The sequence below is a fragment of the Caretta caretta genome, chromosome 20 (genome assembly GCF_965140235.1).
Source record: "Caretta caretta isolate rCarCar2 chromosome 20, rCarCar1.hap1, whole genome shotgun sequence".
In the NCBI taxonomy this organism is placed as follows: Eukaryota; Metazoa; Chordata; order Testudines; family Cheloniidae; genus Caretta; species Caretta caretta.
The window spans coordinates 6,556,376-6,582,321 of record NC_134225.1 but is presented as its reverse complement, the minus strand read 5'-3'; the positions used below and the strand labels follow the sequence as shown (position 1 = coordinate 6,582,321).

The window sequence follows — 25,946 nt, the reverse complement described above, 5'->3', positions numbered from 1 at the left end:
AACCTGCCTGGGACCTTCCAGACCCCCCACTGAACAGGACTGACTGTGGCAGCTCCCTGGGCTAAAGCTTTCCAGGGAAGCCTTCTCCTAGTGTTTCGACAGAAGGGTCGCCGCCGGTGGGTGTTTGAGGTGGGAAAAGACCTAACTGGGCACCACTTTGTCCAGCCTGGTTTTAAACGTCCCATCCCTTCCCGCAGAACACTCTTCCCCAGGCTGAGATCTCAGCATTAGGAAGCCTCTCCTCGCAGTTTGTGAGCTGTTGCGTGTGTCAAACACCCTATACCGCTATCATGGAGGGAGATTCCCCTGCAGTGGGGACCAGTTGCTTTTTTTTGAAGCAGGTTGGGTATTAATGTCATGACTCATCTGGTTCATAGATCGCTCTGGCATCTCAGATGTGGATGCCGTGGAAATTCTTCAGGAGACCCTCATCCGGGCCCTGCGGACTCTGGTGACGAAGAAGCATCCCGACGATTCCACCCTCTTCCCCAAACTCCTCCTGCGCCTTCCCGACCTGCGGACCCTCAACAACCAGCACTCGGAGAAGCTCCTGGCCTTCCGGATCGATCCTTAAGCCCACCGGAGACGCCCACCCTCCGAGCCTAGGGGGAGAAGGATCGAGAACAGTCACCGGACCCAGCACCTCGGGCTGCATTTAGCTCTTTCGAAGACGAGGAAGGAGGGCTCTGGCGTTGCAGGGCAGCACGTGGCCTGTCAAAGCCGGGCTCTGCCAGCGCACATCCCCCAACCCGGGGTGATCGGGTTCAGGAGGAGAGAGCACATTTCCCGCACGGCGCTCTGTGCCGTACAGCAAGGCCTGGAGAGCGTAGAGAACATGCGTCCGAACTGACCGCACCAACACAGACACAGTGTATATATGTGTATAAAACTCTCGCTCTGTATCGTGTTGAGGTTCTAGTCTATATATAAAGAGCCTGGATATGTTGTACATACTGCGTATCGGTAGATCTCGGGGGACGGGACGGGACAGCTCACCCCACTCAAGTTTCATTTGAAGATCTAGTTCCTTCTTAGGGTGCATGCTGTTTTAGCTCATTCCTCTCCGCCTCCACCCTCCATTCGTACCAGCCCTCTCCTATGGGTGGCTTGTGGAGCTGTGCTCTGTGGACGGTATAGGATAGACTGGATCAGAAAATGATATCCAAGGAGCCTTTTCGTCAGGGATGGTAGGAGCACTCGTCCGGTCCATTTCCATCGGCCAGGGAGGGGCAGGGGCAGTTCTCTCCCCCACCCCCGTCCTGTGCTGTGCGTTTTCCTGGCTGGTATTTTTTAAACACGTCTCACGCCGTCAGGGCTTCCAGGGAGTTTTCGGAAGAGGCTGACGTGTGATGGCTTGGCTGGACAGGTGTGGGATGTGCTGGTTGTGTGGGGGGCGCTGTCTCTCAGATGGGAGAGGTTGAAGGAGGCAGATCTTGAGTGCAAGCAGGTGACTGAAGTAGGAGAAAGGGTTTAATCGCCACTCCTCCCCCACTGGAACCTGGGGGTGTCTCTCCACCTTGGCTATTCCAGAAGAGATGGGATTAAGTCAGCCCTGGTGAGGAGGAGGTTAATGAAACCCTTCTGCTTCTTTCCTCTGTCCGGGGCAGTGCGCTTCGTACAGCCCTCCCTGCCAGGCTTCCCACGATTCCCCTCTGAGCCTGGAACAGAACTCAGGAGTCCTGCCTCTCACCACATCTGCTCTAACCACTAGACCCCGTCCCCGAGCCAGGAAGACTGGCTCCTGTTCCCCACCCCCATGGTCTAACCAGTAGACCCCACTCCCCTCCCAGAGCCACAATTACAACCCAAATGTCCTGAATCTCATTCTCCCCACCCCAGCCACTAGATAGCTCCCCCACTGCAGAAGAGCCTGGCTCTGTTTTTGTGGAGGTGGCACTTTAGACTGTTATGAGATGGAGACAAGTCTGGGGACCAGAAGTGGGGCCAAAGCTCCCCAGCTTTGCATTTCGATACATATCAGATCCTGAAGGTCCGCGGGGAGAGGGAATTAGCACACCAGAAGGGAGCACTTTATAGCTTGTGTTTGGTTCTTTGCCGAGCTCAGAACATCTGCAGGGAGAAGGGGAGCTGGGCCACGCCTCAGCTCCTGGCCCTGGGGCTCTGTTCTTTGTTTGTTTGTTTTTTTTAAAAAAAGCAACAAAACTTTGCACTTTTCTGAAAAATATAAATGTACAGAAAAAAATAAACTATCCCCTATCCCAACTCGGAGCATATCAGCAAAGGGATGCCCCCCTGGGGCACGGCTGCGAAAAGCCCTAGTGCCTGGCAGTGGAAGAAAAGAAACGGTTTATTTTTGGTCTAATATTGAAGTGCAATAAATAAAATAAAGACTTGCTTAACGTTGAGCTGAGCGTGTACAGTTTGGTATTGTTGCTTTTCCAAGTGCACCCCTCGCCGAGACCAGATCCCCCTTGCACTAGGTGCTGTCCATCCATAGCCCCAAGTCCCCAGCTCCTGGAGTCGTGGGAATCTATGGCAATTTCAATTTTTCAGTTTCTAGCTCTCGTGGTTGGGGAAAACATGACCTCCTAAGGGTCTGAATGCCTTACTAATGAGGGCCTTATTATGTTCCCATGTACACAGGTGTAAATCTGGAGTCACTCCAGATATTCACTGACATCGTTCAGATTATCATCTGGTTTAGGATGCAATTTTACTCTGTCAGGATGATTTCTCTTTTCTCCCTTCTGTTCATTCCCTTACTGACTGGCCCACAGAGCCACCTGCTGGATAGCTGGCTATCAATCTATCCTCATGCACCCCCTCCTATCTAGCTAGCTAGCCCAGTAGTTCTCAAACTTTTGTACTGGTGACCCCTTTCACATACCAAGCCTCTGAGTGTGACCCTCCCTTATAAATTAAAAACACTTTTTTATATATTTAACACCATTATAAATGCCGGATGCAAAGCGGGGTTTGGGCTGGCGGCTGACAACTTGCGACCGCCCATGTAATAACCTTGCAACCCACTGAGGGGTCCCGACCCCCAGTTTGAGAACTCCTGATCTAGCCTAAATCATATATCATAATCATGGCATGGTATCTAAGCACATCAATTCTTCACTTTTGGGCTCCGTCTCTCTCTGTTCCAGGGGGACAGGGTGAAGTGAGTGAACCCCATTTTAAGAAAAGGCAATTGATTGTGCAGCAGTGTGAATCTGGAGTAACTCTGTCAGTGTGACTAACCCCCAACCATTCGAGCATCAAGAGTCCAGCCCTCCCAAAATCATGCAATTGGCTTAAAATTCCTGAGGTTTTAAAAATACAATAATTTGGGGATCCTTTAGTTACTTTCAGGTTTTTTAGCCTTCAGGGATCATGTTTTCCAGCTTTTTTCCTCAGCCACAAGGGAAAGAAACCTAAGCTAGTACACCCATTTATTGAAATTTTTAAAAGCCTTCACAATCCATCGCTAGCTTTGAGTGCTCAATAGCTGACCTTCCACTGATCTTCTGCACACCATCCATCCATCACCTCCTGGTCGTCCCCTACTACAATGACCTTCCACCGTTCTTTCCATAATAATTTTCTCAAGGTTATTCCCATCTCTATGTCTCAGGTGACCACAGCACATAAGTTTGCATCTGTTGATTTCTGGCATCCGGGTCTGCTTCTCTCCAATAATATTTCCAACATAGGCATTTGCCCTTCTTTTTTCGTCCAGGACATATGCAAAAGTCTTTGCCAGCACATTTCAAAAGCTTCAGTTGTCTTCTGGCCAGCAGCATTAACTTCCCATGATTCACATCCAGAAATTACTCTGAAAAAATTAGACTTTTTGCCAGTTGCACCTTCCCACATTTTGAGATGTAACAGTTTTTCCATATTTTCTTAAGGGAGGCCACAGCTGAGCAAGCCAGCCTCAGTTATTGATCTTACATGGTAAATCTGTAAAGATGTAGGGGGTGACTAGAGATTGACCAGAGGACTGGCTGAAGGGACCTTTTCTGCCTTTACCAAAGTAGGGAGAAATAACAGAGTGAAGTAACTATCGTACGATCCTCACATCGCATGCGAGCAAAGCTCTGCTCAATGTAATCCAGCATCGCATGAAATGAAGGATAGAAGCAAAACTACCACCCCAAGAAGTTGGTTCCAGAGAAGGCCGAGACACATGTGACCAAATCGTAAATATGTCACATCACTGAAAAATGCAGAGTGCATTCATCCATTAATCATGTGTTTCACTGATGCCCCAAAAGTGTTAGATATTGTCCCACACCCCCATCTTTGGAGGATACTGGCAGACATGGGGATTCCAAAGCCTCTCACTGAACTCATCACAAGTCTCTATCACCAAGAGGCCAAAGAGCAACCAGCGGATTTTCCACTGGGTGGGGTGTGAGACAAGGGTATATTTTGTCCCTAACATATATGCAGAATTTATGATGACAGAAACTTACTTTTTTTTTAAATGAAGGCTGAGATTCTCTTGTATTTGCATGACTTCAGGAGCTGGGACTTCAAGAAAACTCTCCAACTCACAAGAGTTGGTAACATTGCCATGAAGTCAATGGGGTTACCCTAGTATCAAACCAGTGTTCGTGTGAACAGAATCAGGAGCAGAGATGGGTCAAAACCAGAGCCTCAAAGCTGGATCCCTCTGAATTTTGAGGGAGGGGGTACCAATGCCAATCCCTTCTTCTGACCTCACCTTTGTGGCTTTGGTTCCAGGATGGGAATACTCCTAGTGCAGGCGCAATCCAGGACTGGTGTTGGCCACCCTCCTTTGCAAGCTGGAATCCCGGAGGCACAAGGGTGGTGAAATACACCTTGTTACCTCTCCATTGCCAGGCCCGCACCTCCCATGCCGATCAGCAGAGGATCCAACCCTCCCGCTCTGCAGTCTCCTTGTCCAACACCCAGTCTGGGACCCTCAGTTCCAAAAGCCTGAAACCTTCACTGTTCTACTGTAGCATCAGGGATCATTCTGCTGAGGAGGAAAACAGCTGGTTTGGGAACATCTGCTCAGCTGTGATTGTTGCCCAGAAAGTGACTATCTGGAGCCCACCTTGCAGACAAACACAGCAACAACAACAGAGCCACTGACACACAGAGCCAAATTCTGCTCTCACAGTGGTGTACATCTAGGTTAACTGGGCAAATCCAGGCTCATAACGAGGCATGCACAGAGCCTCTGTTCCCTGGAAACATGCCCCTTAATCTCTTTAGCAGGTTTTAGCCCAGTTTTGCGTGCCACTGCTGCCCACATACTAAAATGGGCTGCTCCCTCCCATTTCTTGTGATTCTTAATGACATCTCATTTCCTGGCACCAAATGCTGGAGCATGATGCCACACCCGCCCTTTGGCATGCAGCATTTGACCCCAGGGCAAAGAGACAGGCAGCCCCGACGGAGCTGGAGACCAGTGCCCTGGCACCCAGCAGCCGAATGGGGCTGTGCTGGGGGGAAAGCACTTCCGAAGAATAAAGAGGAAAGACACTGTATGGTCCAGCAGCACAGCCGAGCAGGGATGGTGGGCCACTGCGTTCGATGTTCACAGTCTGCATCAAGGCCAAGCTGTTTGGATCCGAGGAGCCTGTGCTACTCCCAAGGGAAAGGAATTGATGGGACATTATTTGAGCTACATTTTTCAAATCTATTTCTTTACATAAGTGCTGGGTGAAGCTCTGGGGTCATACAGGGATCCTGATCTCTGCAACACTGGGCTAGCAGGGGCTGGGAGCGCTGTGGAAAAGATGACTTCAGCCCCAGGAAGAGCAAGGGGCAGGCCTGGTGGTAGGCTGGGGAAGGCAAAGGATAAGTGATGAGGTCCAGTGGTGGTTATGGCACCAGCCCTGGTGATTCAGGTTCAAGTTCTGGCTGTGTCACTCGCTGGCTTCCTGTGCGACCTTGGGCAACCCACACCGAGCTTGTCTCCGTGACCACGTACTGCGCGGCAAGCGGAGGTAGAACTGTACAGGTCTTTAGCCTCTCTGCGCCGCAGGGTCCCCTCTTTAAAATGGGGGTAATAATGCTTCTCAACCTCATGCGGGGGCGGGGTGGGGTTGTGAAAATAAACCCAGTAATGGTTGCGATGCGCTCCAACGCTGCGGGAATGGGAGCCGTGGAAGCACCTCAGCCAGATAAAAGGGGAGCAGGCTCTGGCGGAGCTTCCTGCTGACACGACGCCGGCCTTGTTGCGACGCGCGGCTGGGGTGACGCCATGACTCCAGGAGGCTGTGACGGGGGAGGTGGTGCTTTGCCCCCCCCGCCAGCCATTACATGCCCCACACTGGCATTTTGGGGCCTCCCCGCCCTGCCACTTCGCCGAGCTGCAGCACATGGCCGCATTTTGAGGGGGTCCCCGCCGGGCCAGGTCACCCCACGTCGGCGTCCACGTGACCCTGCACCCCGCTTTGCCCCCCGCCCCCAGGGTCCTGTGGCCGCTTTGGGAGCGGGCCACGCGCTGATGTCACGCACCAGCAGCACTCCGACGTCGTGCGCCGTCACCCCGGCGACGCGAGGATGTCATGAGCCATCACCGTGGCAACGGTAGGACGTCACGCATCAGCACCATGGCAACGCTGGGCCGGCCTCATGTGCCCAACACCCGCGACTCAGGCCCTCCGGGGGGGGGAGGGGGGAGAGGTCACGGAGAAGGTGCGAAAGCAGCACGAGCGGCCTAGCCACCCGCCCCCCTGCAACGCTCGCCCTGTGGGCGGGGCCAAAGCGGCTCCCCCATCACGTGATCCCTTCTCCAGCATGGCGGCGCCCTGGGCTGCCTCGGACGGGGGCCGGCGGGGTGTCGCGGAAGCGGGTCGGGTTGCGTGTCAATGAGGCGGGCGGGCGCTGGCGAGAAGCCCCCCCCGCCCCCGAGCGAGCGGGGAAGGTGAGGGGCTGAGCGGGGAGCTGAACGCTGGGGAAACTGGGGGGGGGGCTCTGCGGGGGGCTGGCCGGGGGGCTGAGAAGGAGGCTCTGGGAGGAGGGGGGCTAAGGGAAGGAGGGGGAGGCTCTGGAGGGGGAGGCTGCGAGGAGGGGGGCTCTGGGAGGGGCTGGAAGGGGAGGCTGCGAGGAGGGGGGCTCTGAGAGGGAGGGGCTGGAGGGGGCTCTGGGAGGGAGGGGCTGGAAGGGGAGGCTGCGAGGAGGGGGGCTCTGGGAGGGAGGGGCTGGAGGGGGCTCTGGGAGGGAGGGGCTGGAAGGGGAGGCTGCGAGGAGGGGGGCTCTGGGAGGGAGGGGCTGGAGGGGGCTCTGGGAGGGAGGGGCTGGAAGGGGAGGCTGCGAGGAGGGGGGCTCTGGGAGGGAGGGGCTGGAGGGGGCTCTGGGAGGGAGGGGCTGGAAGGGGAGGCTGCGAGGAGGGGGGCTCTGGGAGGGAGGGGCTGGAGGGGGCTCTGGGAGGAGTGCGGGCTCTGTGGGGAGACTCGAGGGAGAGCTCTCAGGGGAGAGGGAGGCTCAGGCTTTGGGGGAGTGGGGGACTCGAGAGGGAGCGAAGCTGGGGGATACTTTTTGTGTGGGAACGAAGAGTTAGTTGCGGGTTCTGAGAGGCAAATCCTTGTGGGAGAGCCTGGGGGGCTGTGAGTGAAGGGGTGGGAATGGGAGGAGTCTTGGGGGGATCCCTCTGAGCTGGGTGGAGCTGCCTGCCAATGGGGGCTGTGGCCCCCAAGTGCTCTTGATGAGGTTGAGGCTATAACTCCACATGGTTGCCCTGCTCAGCTTTGCCCTTTTCCCAGGGAGGCGTGGGGAGATGCTGTGGTGACTCCTCCTCTCCCTTCCCAAGCCCACGTATAAAGTGCTTTCTTCTGTTAAAATATTTTCTGCCACTAACAGGGCTGCTCTTGCCACTTTGACCATGTTTTCAGCAGACTGTTTCTATGCTAGTGAGTTTCTTCAGAGCGCAGGAGTCAATGTGGTGATGGTTTCAGAGTAGCAGCCGTGTTAGTCTGTATTCGCAAAAAGAAAAGGAGTACTTGTGGCACCTTAGAGACTAACCAATTTATTTGAGCATGAGCTTTCGTGAGCTGAGTGTTGGTGAGAGGAAAGTTTTGATGTCCTTTATTAATTTGCAGGAGGTTCTCAGACCAGAGCACAGACGTCATCATCACAAGTTGCAGGTCTCAGCCCATAGGCTTAAAATTGAACAGAGTATATAGGCTAACCTGCTCTTTCACTCCTTGAACAAAAGAATCCCTTCAGGTCAGGTTGGAGGCATGTGGGCAAGGGAATGCGGGTGATGCTGGCTGTGCCCCAGCCTACGCTGTTCTCCCTCTATGACTAAACAGGACTTTTGCCTCCAGAGTGTTCAGTCTGGCACCTTTCACCGTTGCTTTACCAAAAAGAAATAGAGTCTCTTTAAAAGGTAGAGCTACAAAGAAACTCAACAAGAACATTTGAAGCACGGTTTAGAATGATGTGAAGGAGGACACAGATGCAAGGGGAGGCTTTATTGTGCCATACCCAGATTAAAGGAGGGGATGGTTCCAGGCACTTTCTGGCAATCTTGTAATTTACAGGAGACCTAAAGGAAGCCATTCTATGGTAATCACTGTGAAGTTTGGCTGTGAAACTGGTGGCATGTCTCTTTGTAATTTTTCTTTAAAAACATGTGCCAAGATGGAAGTTAAAATCTCTGATTCAAGTGTCCCCAGTGGATCTTTCTTTCAGGAACACAGTCAGAGAGCTACAAATATCACACAGCAGATCACATGCTTTTTTCTTTTTTTTTTTTTCCTCTTTTCATTGTAACTGTTATCCTCCCCTATGACTTGAGGCTAGGAAAACAGGATGTGGTTTTTTTTTCTAGCATTGATTTGTGGCATTAGCTACTCTGTCCAACAGTCTGTTGGTACCAAAACCTTTACATCCATTCACAGTGAAGAAGTATCAAAGATCATGAAACCAGTTGTACCATCTGTGGCCTTGTCTTCACTACCGTATGTTATTGTGTTTCTACATAATTATGTAGAGTCAAGTTAGCTGACAGCATACGTCCCATGACTTTGTGGTCAGTGTCAATAAGGATGAGTTGGAGTCAGTGTTGTTGCTAGTTGAGGTTAAACCCTGGGGGTACGATGGCAGGAAGGTCTTTATCACACAGGGTGAGAAGGATGATTTACTGTGGTCAGGCCATTGGACTGGGATTCAGGAGACCTGGCTTCAATTCCAGCTCAGACACAGACTTCCTGTGTGACCTTGGGCAAGTCACTTAACTTAAATCAGAGAGATCTGAACTGCTGTTGGGATTTGAGGTCCCTTATCAAGAGAGGGATGGAAGAATGCAGCAAGTTCAGCTGATGATTCAGGTTTTGAAAATTTGCAAATATGGGGTTAGAGGGAGGCAGATGAAACAGCTGGAGGGAATCCTAGGAATTACCCCTATAGGATGGTCTAAAAGCCTAAATCATCTAGTCAATATCTCTCAACCCTTGGCTCATGCAGGATAGCTCCCTGCAATGTATTCACTGGTATTTTATCCTGTCCAGTTCTAAACATCCTAACTAATGGGGCTTCCGATACTTCCCTTGGGGAGACTCTTCCACAGCCTGAGAGATCTCAGTCCCAGAAAGGTTTCCCTAATTCTCAGCCCAAGTTTCCCTTTCCTTAGCATCAACTTCTAATTATACACTTCTTCCCCTCCCCTTGGGCCACCCTGAATGAACATTTCCTGGCTGCACTTCCAATCATATGTCTCATCTGTGGGACTTGGGGGTCAAGTGGAAAGTTTCAGAGGGAGGCTGCATGCCCAGCTAAGAACAGAAGGGCCAGAGCGCTCTAGGAAGGAGAGAGCATCCCACAGGGTATGTGCATGGGAGCCTGAGGTTAATCTCCAAGCAAAGCCAGTTTGACAGCAGTGCAAGGCGTCACAAACTGCTGTGTGCTCGGGGCTGCGGCCCCTGCTGGCTGTCATAAATTCAGGAAAGGTGGCTCTCCCATCTGTGTCTCACTGCAAGTTCTTCTCTTCTCTCAGGTGCTTTGGAGTAGACCCCAGGGGATGCACATGATGTTTTGAGGCACCATGCTACTCACTGCATATGTCGCCTTTGCTGTCCTGCTGGCAATATGCCTGGGTTTGGAGTTCTCTGCCTGCCGCGCCAAGCTCACTGTCAGCGCCTGTACCAACCCTGTCTTCCTGCGGTTCCAGCTGGACTACTACCAAGTGTATTTCCTGGCTCTGGCGGCTGACTGGCTACAGGGCCCCTACCTCTATAAACTCTACCAGCACTATCACTTCCTGGAGGGCCAGATCGCCATCATTTATGTCTGCGGCTTTGCCTCCAGTGTGCTCTTTGGACTGGTCTCCACCTCCTTGGTTGACTGGCTGGGTCGCAAGAAATCCTGCATCCTCTTCTCCCTGACCTACTCGCTCTGCTGCCTCACCAAGCTGTCCTGGGATTACTTTGTGCTGGTAGTGGGGAGGATATTAGGGGGGTTGTCCACAGCCCTGCTGTTCTCTGCCTTCGAGGCGTGGTGTGTGCATGAGCATGTGGAACGGCATGACTTCCCGGCAGAGTGGATCCCGGCCACCTTTTCGAGGGCCGCCTTCTGGAACAATGTCATTGCGATCGGAGCGGGGGTGACAGCCAACTTCTTCGCTGAGTGGCTGGGCTTGGGCCCCGTGGCCCCATTCATGGTCTCCATCCCCTTCCTCATGCTGACAGGCATCTTTGCCATGAAGAACTGGGATGAGAACTATGGCAAGAAGCGGGCACTGTCCAAGACTTGCATCGATGGTTTGAAGTGTCTGCTGTCTGACCGGCGTGTCCTGCTCTTGGGCACTATCCAGGCCTTGTTTGAAAGTGTCATCTATATCTTCATCTTCCTCTGGACACCCGTCCTGGATCCCCACAACCCACCTCTGGGCATTGTCTTCTCCAGCTTCATGGCTGCCAGCATGGTGGGGTCATCGCTGTACCGTATTGCCACATCCAAGAGGTACCACCTCCAGCCCATGCACATCCTCTCTCTTTCTGTCTTGATGGTATTCTTCTCCCTCTTCATGCTGACTTTCTCCACCAACCCTGGGCAGGAGAACCCTTCTGAGTCCTTCCTGGCCTTTTTGCTGATTGAACTCTCCTGTGGGCTGTATTTCCCTGCCATGGGCTTCCTCCGGCGGAAGGTGATCCCAGAGAAGGACCAGGTGGGCGTGATGAACTGGTTCCGAATCCCCCTGAACCTGCTGGCTTGCCTTGGCATGCTTATCCTCCATGACAGCGACTACAAGACAGGTACCAGGAACATGTTCACCATATGCTCTGTGATGATGGTGATGGCGTTGTTGGCCGTCGTTAGCCTCTTCACCGTGGTCCGGAACAACGCAGAGCTCAAGGTGCCTAGCCCGCAGGTGCAGAATGAGTCCTCCCCGGAGCTCTGATCACATGCCTGGTACAACTGGCAACCCCCCCCCCCCCCCCCCCGTTGGTAAAGTCTCCAAAAGCTTAATACTTTGAATACCAAGACTCTGGGCTAGAGGAGAGGACTCTAAGTGAGAGAGACTCTGTAGAAAAGACAGTTGCTCTGAGGACTGGTCTTTGGGTGTTGGGGCCGGTCCGGTATGTTCTAACTTTCACTTGGAAAAACGTTTTGTTTCAAACAAAATTTGTATAAATCACAAGCAGCCTCGTGAGCGCCCAGCAAGCATAGTTTGTTCCTTCCCACCCTGGAGTGCCTGCGTCCAAAACTTCCTAACCCGGGCCTTCAAACTCTGGGAGCTCCCCGCATCCTCGGTTCTGTAGCTGCCATGTTTGGAGGTGGCGGGGAGAGGCCAGGCGGTGGGAGCACATATCACAGCTGCTTGGCCCCTAGCTTTTGCTGGGGGGAGAACAAGGAAAGAGACTCTCTTCACATGTTGGAGGTATTGACCCCAGTTACTGCATGAGCCAAACTCCAAACCCCTTCACTCTATTATTTTTTTTTTAAATAAAAAAGAAATAAAACTCTTTCCTTGGAGAAAACATCTCCTGTGGTTTTATTCCTTAGTGTCCTGAAGTCTTTCACCGTGCATGGAAATTTAATTATTCTTACGGTTGTTGGTTCAAGGGCTGCAGATCCGCCTTCGCTTCACTTGGATTTGTTGGGGCCAGGAGATGGCTCTGTGGGGGCTGCTATTGATTAGGATTTAAATTCAGGCAGATGTTAACCCCCCTTTCCCAACACTCTGTTAGACAGGAATTGAGAACTGAGTTTGCCAATGCCTGAGCTCTGTGTGTGGCTGGCTGTCATGGAGTACCTGGTTCAGGAAGCATCTGGCTCTCTGCCCCGCATGAATATTGAATAGAGGATTCCTCTCAGCAACTGCAACCTCAAGCCCAATCTGGAATCCTGATCACGCCACATTTTAGAACAGAGTTTATGACTAGTTTGGTGGCATGATTGTCTCTAAACATGGCTGCATTCCCACAGAATGTGGTTAATACTTTGGTTAGGAACCAAGGCAGCTGACAACAGTGAGTTGCCCTTGCCAGTCATGCAAGCATATACTTGTCTTCCTGTATCCAGTTCAGTAGTTTCAGGTGAAACTAGTTTGGCCTGTCCTCCTCCATCACTGAGTGCATTGCCCCACGGGTTGCTGGTGCTGCTTTTTGCCCATCCTCTTGGCACTCTACCCCTTCTACATTAGTTTGGGATAGATGCCCAGCTATTCCCTGAATGCACTAATGCAACTAGGCTTTGGCAGGGAGGTAAACAGGGGTGAGATTGTGTTGGGGATATGGGGGAGGGAAAGATGCCAGGACCCCCAATTACCATGTTTGTAAGTGGACTGGAAGAGTGTCAGAAATTGATTACAGAAACATGAATGTACGCAGGGCCTTAAGGGTGCAGCATGCTGGTCCATCTTCGTTAAAGGGGCCCTGAAGTCTTGGGTCTATAAAGAGTAAAAACTTGAAGCCTTGCTCCAGCAGCTTGCATTCCCCTATAGAGAGCGCCCCCTTCCTGTTTCATGGTGAGTGACAAGTTAATGCTCTGAAGTGCTGTGTACAGAATGACTCTTGATAATTTGCAAAAAGAAAAGGAGGACTTGTGGCACCTTAGAGACTAACCAATTTATTTGAGCATGAGCTTTCGTGAGCTACAGCTCACTTCATCGGATGCATACTGTGGAACTCCCATTGCAACTCCCCCTACTGGGATGCCTCAGCATGCGCTCTTCTTCAGTGCCCCCCTGCCTCTGAAGGCAACCCCTGTAGGATGAAGGGGAAGGATGGTTAGGACACTAGCCTGGCACTTGAGACCCGAGTTCAGGTCCCTGCTATGCCACAGATGCCCTGTGTGACCTTGGGCAACTCTTAGTCACTCTGTTCCACAGTTGCCAACATGTAGAATGGGGATAAGAGCTCTGCCCTGCCTCACAGGGGGATTGGGACATGTCCTGGATCCCCAGGAGCTATGCTACACTCCAATGTTTAAACAGTCCCTTGGAGGAGCCGCTTGAGTTGGCCAGACCCCCAAGGGGTCCCATTCTTCCTTAAGGATCGGCCATGGGGCCTCAACACCTCTGCGACTGAGCCCCGGGGCTCCAGCTCCCTTGCTTCACACTATGACCTCTGCCCAGCAAGAATGACATAGACTCCCCCTCAGAGACTTGGCCACTCTTCAGGGACCAAAGCACCTCGGCAAGGATTTGCAGTGATGCCAGGCAGCCTTTTCAGAACAGAGCAGGGTTTGTTAGTCACCTGGAACACGGCTTCAGGAAGTCCCTAGGTTAAGAGAGAGAAAGAAAGGTTAAAATGGAGTCCATTCTGGCCAAGCCAGCATGCCACACGGACCAGCTGCTGCGGACTCCATTTTGGCTCTCTCCTCTTTGTCAGTTCAAAGGGAGAGCTCTCTCCATCTCAGCCCTAATGCCCGCCACAGACGCCTTCTGGGCCATTGTTCTTGAGTTGGGGCCTTTGCTCTGCTTCCCTGCCAAGAGCTGAGTGAAAACTCCTTCTTTTTGGTTGCTGGGTATGAACATCCTGGCTAGTCAGTGGTGGTGACCCCAAGTATTCAAAAATCATGAGGTAGGCCCCCAAAAAGTATGACTGGCTTAAAAATCTTGAGATTTAAAAATAATACATTTTGTGTCCTTTTCATTTGCTTTCTGGGTTTCTGAGCTTTTAGGTCACACTGGGGTCACACTTTCAGGCTTTTCACTGTAATCGGGGGGCCAGAAACTTACTTTGTATTGTGGGTGTGCAACATGGGGATCTGGCAGGGTTGTAAACCAGCTAATGCCGTTAGTTATGTTACCACCACCACCTTAGATTATTTTAAAAGTGGATAATTTTAGAAATCCGAACCACTTGACACTTTTGATGTTCTTTGTTTAGTTTCTGCACTTTACCTAGCATGACCACTCGGTGAAAAGTCAGCTTCGCTTCCTGGTTCTCAGAGGGCCAGATTTTCTACAAAACTCAGCAGTGTTCATCCTTTCCCATTGCAGTAGCATCTGGATACTGAGCACTTTGAAAAATCAAGGCACCTCGCTGTATTCCCACTGTACACTTCAGTGTAGACACTGCCTACGCCAAATATTGTGAGACTCATGATAAAACTCTGAAAGTTGGCACTGGATTCTACATTAGTCCTTATGTCTCCCTGGTAATTGTTGTAGTTTTACATGCTCACTCTCTCCGTCTTCGAAAATATGCTTTCTTTCTGCTGCTTTGCTGCACACAAACAAGAAGGAAATTGACTTTTCAGAGGGAGGAGTGAAACTGACTCACAAAGAGCTGTCAAATGCACAACACCCCTCCAGTCAATGTTGGTTTCAGAGTAGCTGCTGTGTTAGTCTGTATCCGTAAAAAGAAAAGGAGGACTTGTGGCACCTCAGAGGCTAACAAATTTATTAGAGCATAAGCTTTCGTGAGCTACAGCTCACTTCATTGGATGCATCTGTAGCTCACGAAAGCTCATGCTCAAATAAATTTGTTAGTCTCTAAGGTGCCACAAGTCCTCCTTTTCTTTTTCCAGTCAATGTTGTTGTTACTGTTTGTATTATGGGAGCACTTCAGGACTGAGGCCCCATTATGTTAGCAGATGGTCAAACATATCAGAAGACAGTTCCTGCCCCTAAGAATTCACAATCACAATGTAAAAAGTTAAGACATATGGATAATGGGGGAAAGGGTTAATCCAGGCAAACACAGTGATCGGAGTGATGATGCAAACAGATCTCATATAATAACATCCTCATGAGCTCTGCCCACCCTCCCAATACAGTTTAAAATGTTGCCATTCTGAATGGTTTAGCTCTCAAATAGGAAAGAAAATGGTGGGTTTGATGCTGTATGGAATCTGGGGGACACTTTAGGATATTATGAATATTAATATTGTAAAATTGCAATGAGTTGTGGCAGATATGCCATGTAAGAGATCTGCAAAAATGTTATAATTTGCCAAATATGATACTCTCATTTATGTGTTTGTATCACCTTTTTATTGAGTTATAGATATGTATGTCTATGTGAGAGGTTGTCTCGCTTAGGATGCTCTCTGATGAGCTGAGATACCCCTGAGCCTGTCTATTATGCCAGCCTGGATACCCTTTTTACCTGTCTTGCTGAGCCATGCTATTCTATTAAGTCTCCTCCAGCACACACACAGGAAGGGCCACACCAAACTGAAGAACGAAACAGACACTGAGATCAGTTCTGTGAAGGCTTAGCTTAAGGGACTTGTCCCCAGCACTCAAGTGTCCACCTCTTTGGGGTGCAGACCCAAAGATATACTATTAAATCTGCCTCCTCCCTCAATATGGAGGAAGGTATGCACAACCTCTTACCCCATCTCGCAATTGTGACTTGTACAACCGGGGTTATATTATAAACAAGAAATATGTTTTTTAACTACAAAAGGTGAATTTGAAGTGACTATAAGAGTTAACAGACAGAACAAAACAGATTACTGAGCAAATAAAATTAAATACACAAGCTAAGCTCAATATACTTAAGAAACAGGTTACAAAATGTAATTTCTCACCCTAGATATTGTCACAGGTAGATTACAGAAAGTCTTTTTTTTTTTTTTTTTTTGGTAGGAGAAATTTTCATTTTTTAAAATTCAAAAACACATACAGATTTTTATAAATATTAGAGTAGTGTCCTCCTGTCTCACTAAAACTTACACTTTGGGTGATTATCTCCACACACAAAATCTGGCCAGAAAATGTACCCTGGGTAATAAGGGGCTTTAGCCAAACACTTGGCAGCTTTGCGGTCACATTCACACGCTATTGTTTGGCATTTGTCTTCTAGTGAATCACACACAGCAGCATTGTCTTCACATTCCCAGTTATAGCTCTCTATCTTGGGCTTATAGCCTGCTTGCTCTGCTTTCCTGTAGCAGCAGTCGGGCTTAAAGCAGCACCAGTCTACTTTATCCTTAGGCCAGCCTTGCCCTCCCAGACCACAATAGCATCCATAACGTAGATAGGCAAAATGAGTGCGAAAGGCAGCTGCACTGGCCTGCAGCTGGAGATTTAAGGTATTTCCACTCACAGATTTGTTGCCGGCACCCAGTGCCAAGAGGCTAAACAACAGCTGAAGTTGGTTCGTTACCCGGTGTGCTACACCCAATAATCACAACGGGGTGGAGAAGCAGAAAAGTTTATTTGAAGCTTCAAAAAGGTACAGGGAGATTTGAATCTCAAATCCTGTACCCAGAGCAGGAAGTTACACAGGCTTTTATACATCCTTTTTCCCAGCATACTTATCCAATAGCAAGCTGCCCCAAGTATCCATATAGCCAGCCAATCCAGTTCCCAGCTAGTTCCCTGATTCTCTGTATCATTTGTTAAACTATACATAAAGCTGCTTTATTCAGCATTGTTCTTCCATATCTGCCCTGTTTGGCCTTGCTTAGTTTCAGGCAGTCTGACTCCGCAGCATATTGTTGCAGATCCTCAGCATAACTGCTATGTGTGCCTCCAGGCGGGGGGGCCAAGGACACTTGGGCCTAGTACGCAGAGCTGCTGCGAGTGCCTCCAGGTGGGAGGGGGGGCCAAGGACACCTGGGCCTAGTACGAGGGGGCTTCATCGCCACTCGTGGTCTTCCATCCCCTCGAGTTACCTAGTGGCCATGCCCCAGTGTCCCCAACAACTCCCCCCTTTGAGAACACTCAACAACCTTGGCTCTGAGTTTTCTCACTTGGGCTACTTATTTCTTTACAATAGGACTTTGCATAAGCACTTTGTGATAGCCCTGAAGAGACTGACTTATTAACTTTTGCAAAAGGGCCCTAACACATGATACTGCACAGCATAATACCAGTAATACAAGCAATACAGGAAAGAGAAGTATCAATAGCAGGCTAAATAAACCACCAAGCCAAGACGACAAACCCCAGCCTGAAAACAAGGTTTGCAACCAATCGTTCTCTGGGGCAGTATAGGCAACCTGTGCTCCGGCTCGGGCATGGGCTTCAGCCTGTACCACCTTTTCATAGATCTCATAACTGCTATCATTGACATATACACAACATCGGGGCCTGACGAGGGCACAAACCCCTCCTTGGGATGCCAAGAGATAGTCCAAAGCCAGCCTGTTTTGGAGGGAAAACGTCCTGAGCTGCTGTACCTCTTTATTTAATGTTTTTACTGCTGACCCTAAATCACTAACCGAGTCCTCTAACTCTAAGGCCACCTTCTCAAATACCATCTGCAGCCTTATAGTATAGCAGCCTATGCATGCCATGGCTGGCCCGGAAACCAGTGGCGCTATTCCCAGTACAGAGCACCCTACAAGCTTCTCGGTTGTGAGGGGATTCTTCATATTGCCCTCCAATGCCGTAGTCAGTCGCCGCAGGGTCTTTTCTCGTGACTCAACAGAGGTGTCTCGGGCATTTCTCATCTTTCCTTTGGGCAGTGTGGCAGTTATGGAAAGATGAGGAACTCCATGAGCTATATAACAGCTACCTGTCCAGTTGGCTGGCAGCACCTTGTAAGCCTTTCGGCCACATACAAAATAGTGACCCTGTAGGGCCCAGTAAGGACTGTTTCTTAAGGGGATTCCTGTTATATTTAAGGCTGCTTTGGCTGCTTTTTTAAACAATTTATATGCCCCTAAGGGGGCATCTTATTTTTTTAATTGGGTACAAGTGGGGGCATTTCTAATTGTGCCGTTCAAATTACACTCGCCATAGGGACCACTACAAACCCACCATTGGCTTGCTACATTGGAGATATTAACTGGATGGCAAGTTATATTTCCAAACCTTTCTTTTGTGGTACGATTATTTGTAAGAGTTTCCCTAAAAGGGGAGGAACCATTACACCCACACTGCTGGCTTCCCCTTTTGGTCTTTATCCAGTACCCATCAGCCCACTGTGTAATAACACAGGAGCTCTTTCCCACAGGACGCCCATAGGGATCAGACTGGTTTCAGGTAAAACATAACACTCCCTCAGTGAGTACTGCAACTGAATACTCCTGGTCCTGATAGGTGGCTTGCTGTAAAGAGGTCTTATTCCAGAATGGCGAGTCTGTTCTTTCCTGCTCTTTGGTGGTGGCTAATTCTGCTAGGGTCAAGGGGCATTCCCGTTTTGGGGGACAGTGGAGTTGGAGCACATACCCAGCAATCAGTCTAGTTTGTTAAATTAGCAACATGGTGCGCAAGCGAAACAAAGGAGTTATGCTCCCGATATGCACAGTTTGGAAATACCAATACAGAGAATAACAATGTTACCCAATTAATTATCACCAGAGTCTTCCCAACCCAGGGTCTCCAGTACCTGGGTGGGCCCATTTTAGCATTAAGGTGCCTGCTATTTGTGTCTTTTAAACAGTAGCTTTAGCCCGAGATCGTCACTAGATGAGGAGTCAGCAGGTTGGACGGTCCACTGTTCTGCTGATGAGGGGGCAGGTACTGCCTTCAGACGAGAGTGATGGATACAGTTCTTGTGTCCCTCGATCTTTGCCGCTGTATGGGAGATCAGCAGGACGGTATAGGGTCCTTTCCACTTTTCCTGGAGAGGCTCGTCTTTCCAGGTGCGAACAAGCACAGAGTCACCGGGCTGTAAGGAGTGGACGGGAGAGTCCAAGGGGAGAGGCTGGGAATCCTTGGTATACCTGTGAAGAGACAAGAGAACAGCAGACAGGGAACACATATACTGTGACAAAAAACCATTACCCAACTCCCATTCCCCTGACAGAACCGGGGTGCCATTCATAGGCCATGCCCTTCCAAACATAATTTCAAAGGGACTGAGCCCTAATCTACCCTTTGGGAGAACGCGGATACGGAGTAGGACGAGGGGCAAAGCATCAGGCCATCGCAGTGAGGCTTCTTGGCACACTTTTGAGAGATGCTGTTTAAGGGTCTGATTGGTACGCTCCACTACCCCACTGGCTTGCGGTCTCCAGGGCGTATGGAGTTTCCAGGGGATCTGTAAGGCATGTGAGATGCTTTGAATGATTTTTGACGTGAAATGTGTCCCGTTGTCAGATTCCATCCACAGGGGGAGTCCAAAGTGAGGAATGATCTCCTTAACAAACTTGAGGGCCACTGTTCTGGCAGTGCAGTTATGGCATGGGAAGGCTTCTGGCCATCTGCTGAACCGATCCACTATAACAAGGAGATATTTGAACCCTTGGGTCCGGGGAAACTCAGTAAAGTCTATTTGCCACACTTGTCCAGGGCCCGGAGTGGGTTCTAGGGCAGCTGGTGGCACAGGATGTCCTGGTCGGGGGTTATTCTTTTGGCAGACTAAGCAGTCCGCTTGTACCTGGGCAGCCAGGGGTCGGAGTCCGGAAGTGATAAAATATTTTCCCATTAGTTGGATAAGTGCTTCCCTGCCAGCATGAGTGGTTTGATGTAGTTTCTGCAGCACTGGCCGGATTAGGCCCTTTGGTAAGAGGACCTTCCCTTCTGGGGAATGGAGCCATCCCTCCTTTTCCCGGAGACCGAGTTTGTCAGTTAGCTGTCTCTCCTCCCCAGAGTACTGAGGGGTTGGAAGTTCCCCTACTGATGGGATAAGGGCATGCATATGGGCATTCTCAGTCTGAGGGGATGGCAGGGTGGCAGCATGCTTAGCCTCTCTATCTGCCTGGGCGTTACCTCTGGCCACATCTTGATCCTCCCTTTGATGGGCTTTACAGTGTACCACCGCCACTTCTGAGGGGAGTTGTACAGCTTCTAGGAGCCGGAGGATTTGGGGCCCATACTTGACTGGGGAGCCTTGGGCTGTCAGCATTCCCCTTTGCTTCCATAGGCCAGCATGAGCATGCAGCACACCAAAAGCATACTTTGAATCAGTAAAAATGTTGACCTGCTTTCCTTTTGACAGTTCAAGTGCACGGGTCAGGGCTATTAGTTCGGCAAGCTGGGCAGAGGTCCCAGCAGGCAAACCTTCAGCTTCCACAGTCTCATGGAGCGTCACAACAGCATAACCCGCCCTCCTTTGTCCATCTATTACAGTACTGCTACCATCAGTGTACCACTCATAATCTGCATTTGGGAGGGGTACATCCTTTAAATCCGGACGGCTGGAGTACTGGACATCTATGATCTCTGAACAGTCATGTTTCTGTTCCTCTGTTTCTGGCAAGAGAGTGGCTGGGTTAAGGGAGGGGCAAGGCTGTAAGGTGACTTCAGAGTTCTCTAACAGCTTAGCCTGGTACCAAGCAATCCGAGCCTGGGTGAGCCAAAGCCCTCCCTTTGCATCCAATAAGGCTCGGACCATGTGGGGAGTATAGATTTGCATAACCCCTCCCAATGTTAGCTTCTCGGCTTCCTCAAGCAATAGGGCAGTAGCTGCGACCCCCGTAAACATGCCGGCCAGCCCTTTGCAACCTGATCCAATTGCTTAGAAAAATAAGCCACAGGACGTCTCCATGCTCCTAACAGCTGTGTAAGCACTCCTAGGGCCACCCCCCTTCGTTCATGTACATACAACTGAAACGGCTTAGAGAGATCTGGCAGGTCCAGAGCTGGGGCTTCCATCAATTTTCTTTTCAGGATTTTAAATGCCCTATCAGCCTCTGGGGTCCAACAGAAGGGGTCATGATCTGCTCCTTTTACACAAAAAGAAAAGGAGTACTTGTGGCACCTTAGAGACTAACCAATTTATTTGAGCATGAGCTTTCGTGAGCTACAGCTCACTTCATCAGATGTTTACCGTGGAAACTGCAGCAGACTTTATATACACACAGAGAATATGAAACAATACCTCCTCCCACCCCACTGTCCTGCTGGTAATAGCTTATCTAAAGTGATCAACAGGTGGGCCATTTCCAGCACAAATCCAGGTTTTCTCACCCTCCACCCCCCCACACAAATTCACTCTCCTGCTGGTGCTAGCCCATCCAAAGTGACAACTCTTTACATAGTCAAGTCGGGCTATTTCCTGCATAGATCCAGGTTTTCTCACATCCCCCCCACCCCCATACACACACAAACTCACTCTCCTGCTGCTAATAGCTCATCTAAACTGACCACTCTCCAAGTTTAAATCCAAGTTAAACCAGAACACCCCCCCCAGATGTTCTGGTTTAACTTGGATTTAAACTTGGAGAGTGGTCAGTTTAGATGAGCTATTAGCAGCAGGAGAGTGAGTTTGTGTGTGTATGGGGGTGGGGGGGATGTGAGAAAACCTGGATCTATGCAGGAAATAGCCCGACTTGACTATGCAAAGAGTTGTCACTTTGGATGGGCTAGCACCAGCAGGAGAGTGAATTTGTGTGGGGGGGTGGAGGGTGAGAAAACCTGGATTTGTGCTGGAAATGGCCCACCTGTTGATCACTTTAGATAAGCTATTACCAGCAGGACAGTGGGGTGGGAGGAGGTATTGTTTCATATTCTCTGTGTGTATATAAAGTCTGCTGCAGTTTCCACGGTAAACATCTGATGAAGTGAGCTGTAGCTCACGAAAGCTCATGCTCAAATAAATTGGTTAGTCTCTAAGGTGCCACAAGTACTCCTTTTCTTTTTGCGAATACAGACTAACACGGCTGTTCCTCTGAAACCTGTCCTTTTACACAGTCGTACAGGGGTTTAGCCCACAGTCCAAACTCTGGGTTCCATATCCTGCAAAAGCCTGCCATACCCAGAAATGCCCTGAGCCGCTTACAATTATTTGGAGAGGAACTTGACAGATAGATTCCTTTCTTTTTTTTTTCGCTTGAACGCTGACGCTCCCCTTGCCTTAGCTGTAACCTGATCCCTCTCCACCTCAGACTACAGGGTTCTCAGGAGGATATTACAGTCGTCTCAATCGGCTTGTGACTACTGAGGCACCCCTCAAAGACTGAAATAAACCTGCTTGGGTTCGTTGAGAATTCCCCAGCCTGTGTTTTAAAAGCTGCTAAGTCTATTGGATTGAATGGCACATGGATGTAAACTTGCATAGTGGTAGCCTGACGTCCGTCTGCCCCTGGGCAAGCCACAACAGTCTCAGTAAGCAAAGGATAGAGTACCACCGAGGGGACAATCTCTGTAACCCGAGGCATCCTACCCTTATAAGGTGGGGATGTGGGGGCCGAAGGGGACACCGGCTCTGCCATTACAGTGGGGGTGGGGGTCTGGAGACTAACATTAGCTATTACCGAACCAGTCGGAGTCAAATTACAACTTTGCAGAATTACAGCTCTTTTCTATTTCTTAAAGCCATAAACGCTTGTGCATACAAATATTCATTCCATTTACCCATTCACTGACAAAACAAAACTAATTGGAGGATCGTGTTGTAATTAATTGACCCTCCTGGTGGCCACCACTCCTGGTCCTCTAGTTGATATTGAGGCCAGTCAACTGTACAGAATCGTTTTAATTGGCTCTTAGTCATTGGATCCGCACCAAATACCTTCCAGTTTGCTAGAATGCACTCTAGGGGCGTACACCGAGCCCTAACCCCTGAGCTCTGTCCCTGTCCCATACCTACAGGGTAACTCTGGGCGTCCCCAGGTTCCAACAGAGCATACAATCCGGATTTTAAAAGGTTCCTACCTTATCCAAGGGACAGGTTCTTCACCGTGGCCTGCAGCTGCTCCTCCCCCATGTCTAAGGAACCGGTTCTTCACCGCCGTCCACAACTGCTTCTCCACTATATGAGTGCGTTGCACCGTTGTGCCCTCCGGGGTCGATCAAATCGCGTCTCCTCCGAGGCCCCCGATGAACTCACCGGTGCGCGCTGGGCGTCGGTTCTCGCCGCAATCCTTGACCTCCAGGAGGGGTCCGGGCAAGGCTAAATTGCAGCCTCGTCGTCCACCCAGGGACGCCAAAAGCTGTTGCTGGCACCCAGTGCCAAGAGGTTAAACAACAGCTGAAGTTGGTTCGTTACCCGGTGTGCTACACCCAATAATCACAATGGGGTGGAGAAGCAGAAAAGTTTATTTGAAGCTTCAAAAAGGTACAGGGAGATTTGAATCTCAAATCCTGTACCCAGAGCAGGAAGTTACACAGGCTTTTATACATCCTTTTTCCCAGCATACTTATCCAATAGCAAGCTGCCCCAAGTATCCATATAGCCAGCCAATCCAGTTCCCAGCTAGTTCCCTGATTCTCTGTATCATTTGTTAAACTATACATAAAGCTGCTTTATTCAGCATTGTTCTTCCATATCTGCCCTGTTTGGCCTTGCTTAGTTTCAGGCAGTCTGACTTCGCAGCATATTGTTGCAGATCCTCAGCATAACTGCTATGTGTGCCTCCAGGCGGGGGGGCCAAGGACACTTGGGCCTAGTACGCAGAGCTGCTGCGAGTGCCTCCAGGTGGGAGGGGGGGCCAAGGACACCTGGGCCTAGTACGAGGGGGCTTCATCGCCACTCGTGGTCTTCCATCCCCTCGAGTTACCTAGTGGCCATGCCCCAGTGTCCCCAACAGATTGGACGCCCTCCCAGCCTGGGTTCAACCCTTCTCCCCTCAGTTCAGTTCTTGCTTCCAGTCTGCAGTTCGGTGTGGCCCTGCCTGTGTGTGTGCTTCTGGGTGACACCCCCAGACAGTTTGGTATCAGCACTGCCTAGCCTGCTTGATGGCCCATTAAGGACCATGAGCTATACAACTGACCCGTTGAGAGAAAGCAAGGGATACACCTTATGACTCAGCAAGGCATATGCAGGGGCATGCCTATGGACAGAAAAGGCTTCCAAGCCATGTGCTGGGCAACTTATATTGGAAACAAAGGAAGCACTAGGCCACATGGCAAAAGACTATAAAAGGCAGTTGCATCTTCTCCATTTTGTCTTCAATCCTTCTTCTTGCCCTGGAGGACCTTTGCTACAAACTGAAGCTCTGAACAAAGGACTGAATGACCAGTCCAAGCTGTAAAAAGAAAAGGAGTACTTGTGGCACCTTAGAGACTAACCAATTTATTTGAGCATGAGCTTTCGTGAGCTACAGCTCACTGCAGGATAGTGAGTTTGTGTGTGTGGTTTTTGGAGGGGGGTGAGGGGGTGAGAGAACCTGGATTTGTGCAGGAAATGGCCCACCTTGATTATCATGCACATTGTGTAGAGAGTTGTCACTTTGGATGGGCTATTACCAGCAGGAGAGTGAGTTTGTGTGTGTGTGGGGGGGGGGGAGGGTGAGAAAACCTGGATTTGTGCTGGAAATGGCCCAACTTGATGATCACTTTAGATAAGCTATTACCAGCAGGACAGTGGGGTGGGAGGAGGTATTGTTTCATGATCTCTGTGTGTATATAAAGTCTGCTGCAGTTTCCATGGTATGCATCCGATGAAGTGAGCTGTAGCTCACGAAAGCTCATGCTCAAATAAATTGGTTAGTCTCTAAGGTGCCACAAGTCCTCCTTTTCTTTTTGCGAATACAGACTAACACGGCTGTTACTCTGAAACCAGTCCAAGCTGTGGATGTGTTCCAGAGGGACTTTCAAGCCAGCAAACTCACCAATACTGCTAGGAACCTGATATATGGACTTTGAAGTCTTTGTATATAGGTGACTGTTTTATCATTTAACATCTCTCTTCTTGTTCTTTCTTTTTTCTTTATAATAAACCTTCAGTTCTAGACACTAAAGGATGGGCTGGCAGCTTGGTATTTTGGGTAAGATCCAAACCTATACTGACCTGGTAATGTGGCTGATCCTTTGGGGTCAGAAGAACATTTTGTATATGCGAGCAGAGTTTTTAAAATAACTTCTCACTGTACTGGACTTAGGTGCTGACTGGGAGCCAGAGAACTGGAATGCAATAAAGGGGCCTGTGTGATTTCTTTTTTGCTTCTTGATAACCAGTGTGGGGGATCAGAAGCACAGTTTATGTCTGTTTGAGGAGTTTAACTTCAGTGTTAGCCACCAGTCTTGGGAGGATCTGCTCTCCCTTCTGCAGCCTGCCCTGATCTTCGGATTTCCGGTGGGGGCTGCCCCGGGCATCCCGGTCACAGTGGGGAGAATGGGACTAGGGACAGGGGGGAACTTGGTGGAGGAGGGAATGGGGGTGTGTGCACAGATCCTCTGGCATGGGGGTAATGGAGGTATCGCAGTGCCCCTGGCATGGGAAGGAAGGTTTGGAGTCGTATAGAGCCCCTGGCATGAGGGAAATGGGGGACATACAGAGCACAGGGCACAATGTGGGGGACTGGAGAGAATCCCTGCAAAAGAAGGGGTTGGGAGATTGGCAGGCAAGGGGTTTATGGGGACTGGAGGGAGGGATGCAAGGAGTCCCACGTGTGCAATCACCTCGGCTTGCAGGAACGACAAACTGCGTCCCTTCTAGCGCTAGGTATTAAATATGGACCATTCCCTACAGCTCCTATCCCAAGCATAGCGGAGATTTGGGGGGAGGGGGGCACACATTGCACACACAGGTTTGCACAATGGTGGACCCCAGAGTTCACACACTCCGGCTGACTGGTGCTGGTGCACACGATGAGTTTGCGCACCGGGGCTGCCAAGATCCTCTCTTTGCACGGGGCACGCACTGGAGGGAGTTTAATTGCAAAACGGCCCCGCCCCACACCCGGACTGCTAACGCCCAGCCAGAGCGACCCTGAACTACAATCCCCAGCATGCAGCGAGGCAGGAAGGGGCGGAGCGCGGGGCGCCGCGGGCTGCTGATTGG

The 25,946-nt window shown here is 50.2% G+C and overlaps 2 protein-coding genes and 1 long non-coding RNA gene across 3 annotated transcripts in view; 2 read left to right on the top strand and 1 right to left on the bottom strand.

Annotated features, from left to right (window-relative positions):
- The window catches only part of LOC125629341 (nuclear receptor subfamily 1 group D member 2), a 29,253-nt gene extending 26,887 nt beyond the window's left edge, over positions 1-2,366 (top strand). The window contains exon 8 of the mRNA XM_048834753.2: positions 378-2,366. Within this exon, the coding sequence (XP_048690710.2) occupies positions 378-574 (197 nt within the window). The 3' untranslated portion in view covers positions 575-2,366. The remainder of the gene's footprint in view (positions 1-377) is intronic.
- Positions 2,367-6,611: 4,245 nt separating this feature from the next.
- Positions 6,612-11,909, top strand: SLC61A1 (solute carrier family 61 member 1). Its single transcript, XM_048834744.2, has 2 exons — positions 6,612-6,853; positions 9,926-11,909. The coding sequence occupies exon 2, from the start codon at positions 9,974-9,976 to the stop codon at positions 11,327-11,329; it is 1,356 nt and encodes a 451-aa protein (XP_048690701.1). The 5' UTR covers positions 6,612-6,853; positions 9,926-9,973; the 3' UTR covers positions 11,330-11,909.
- A 4,616-nt stretch (positions 11,910-16,525) lies between these two features.
- Positions 16,526-23,745, bottom strand: LOC142069636 (uncharacterized). The gene is made up of 2 exons (XR_012665571.1): positions 22,877-23,745; positions 16,526-19,002 (listed from the first exon to the last, which is right to left on the bottom strand). It is a non-coding gene; the product is annotated as an uncharacterized LOC142069636 (long non-coding RNA).
- Between the last annotated feature and the right edge of the window lie 2,201 nt (positions 23,746-25,946).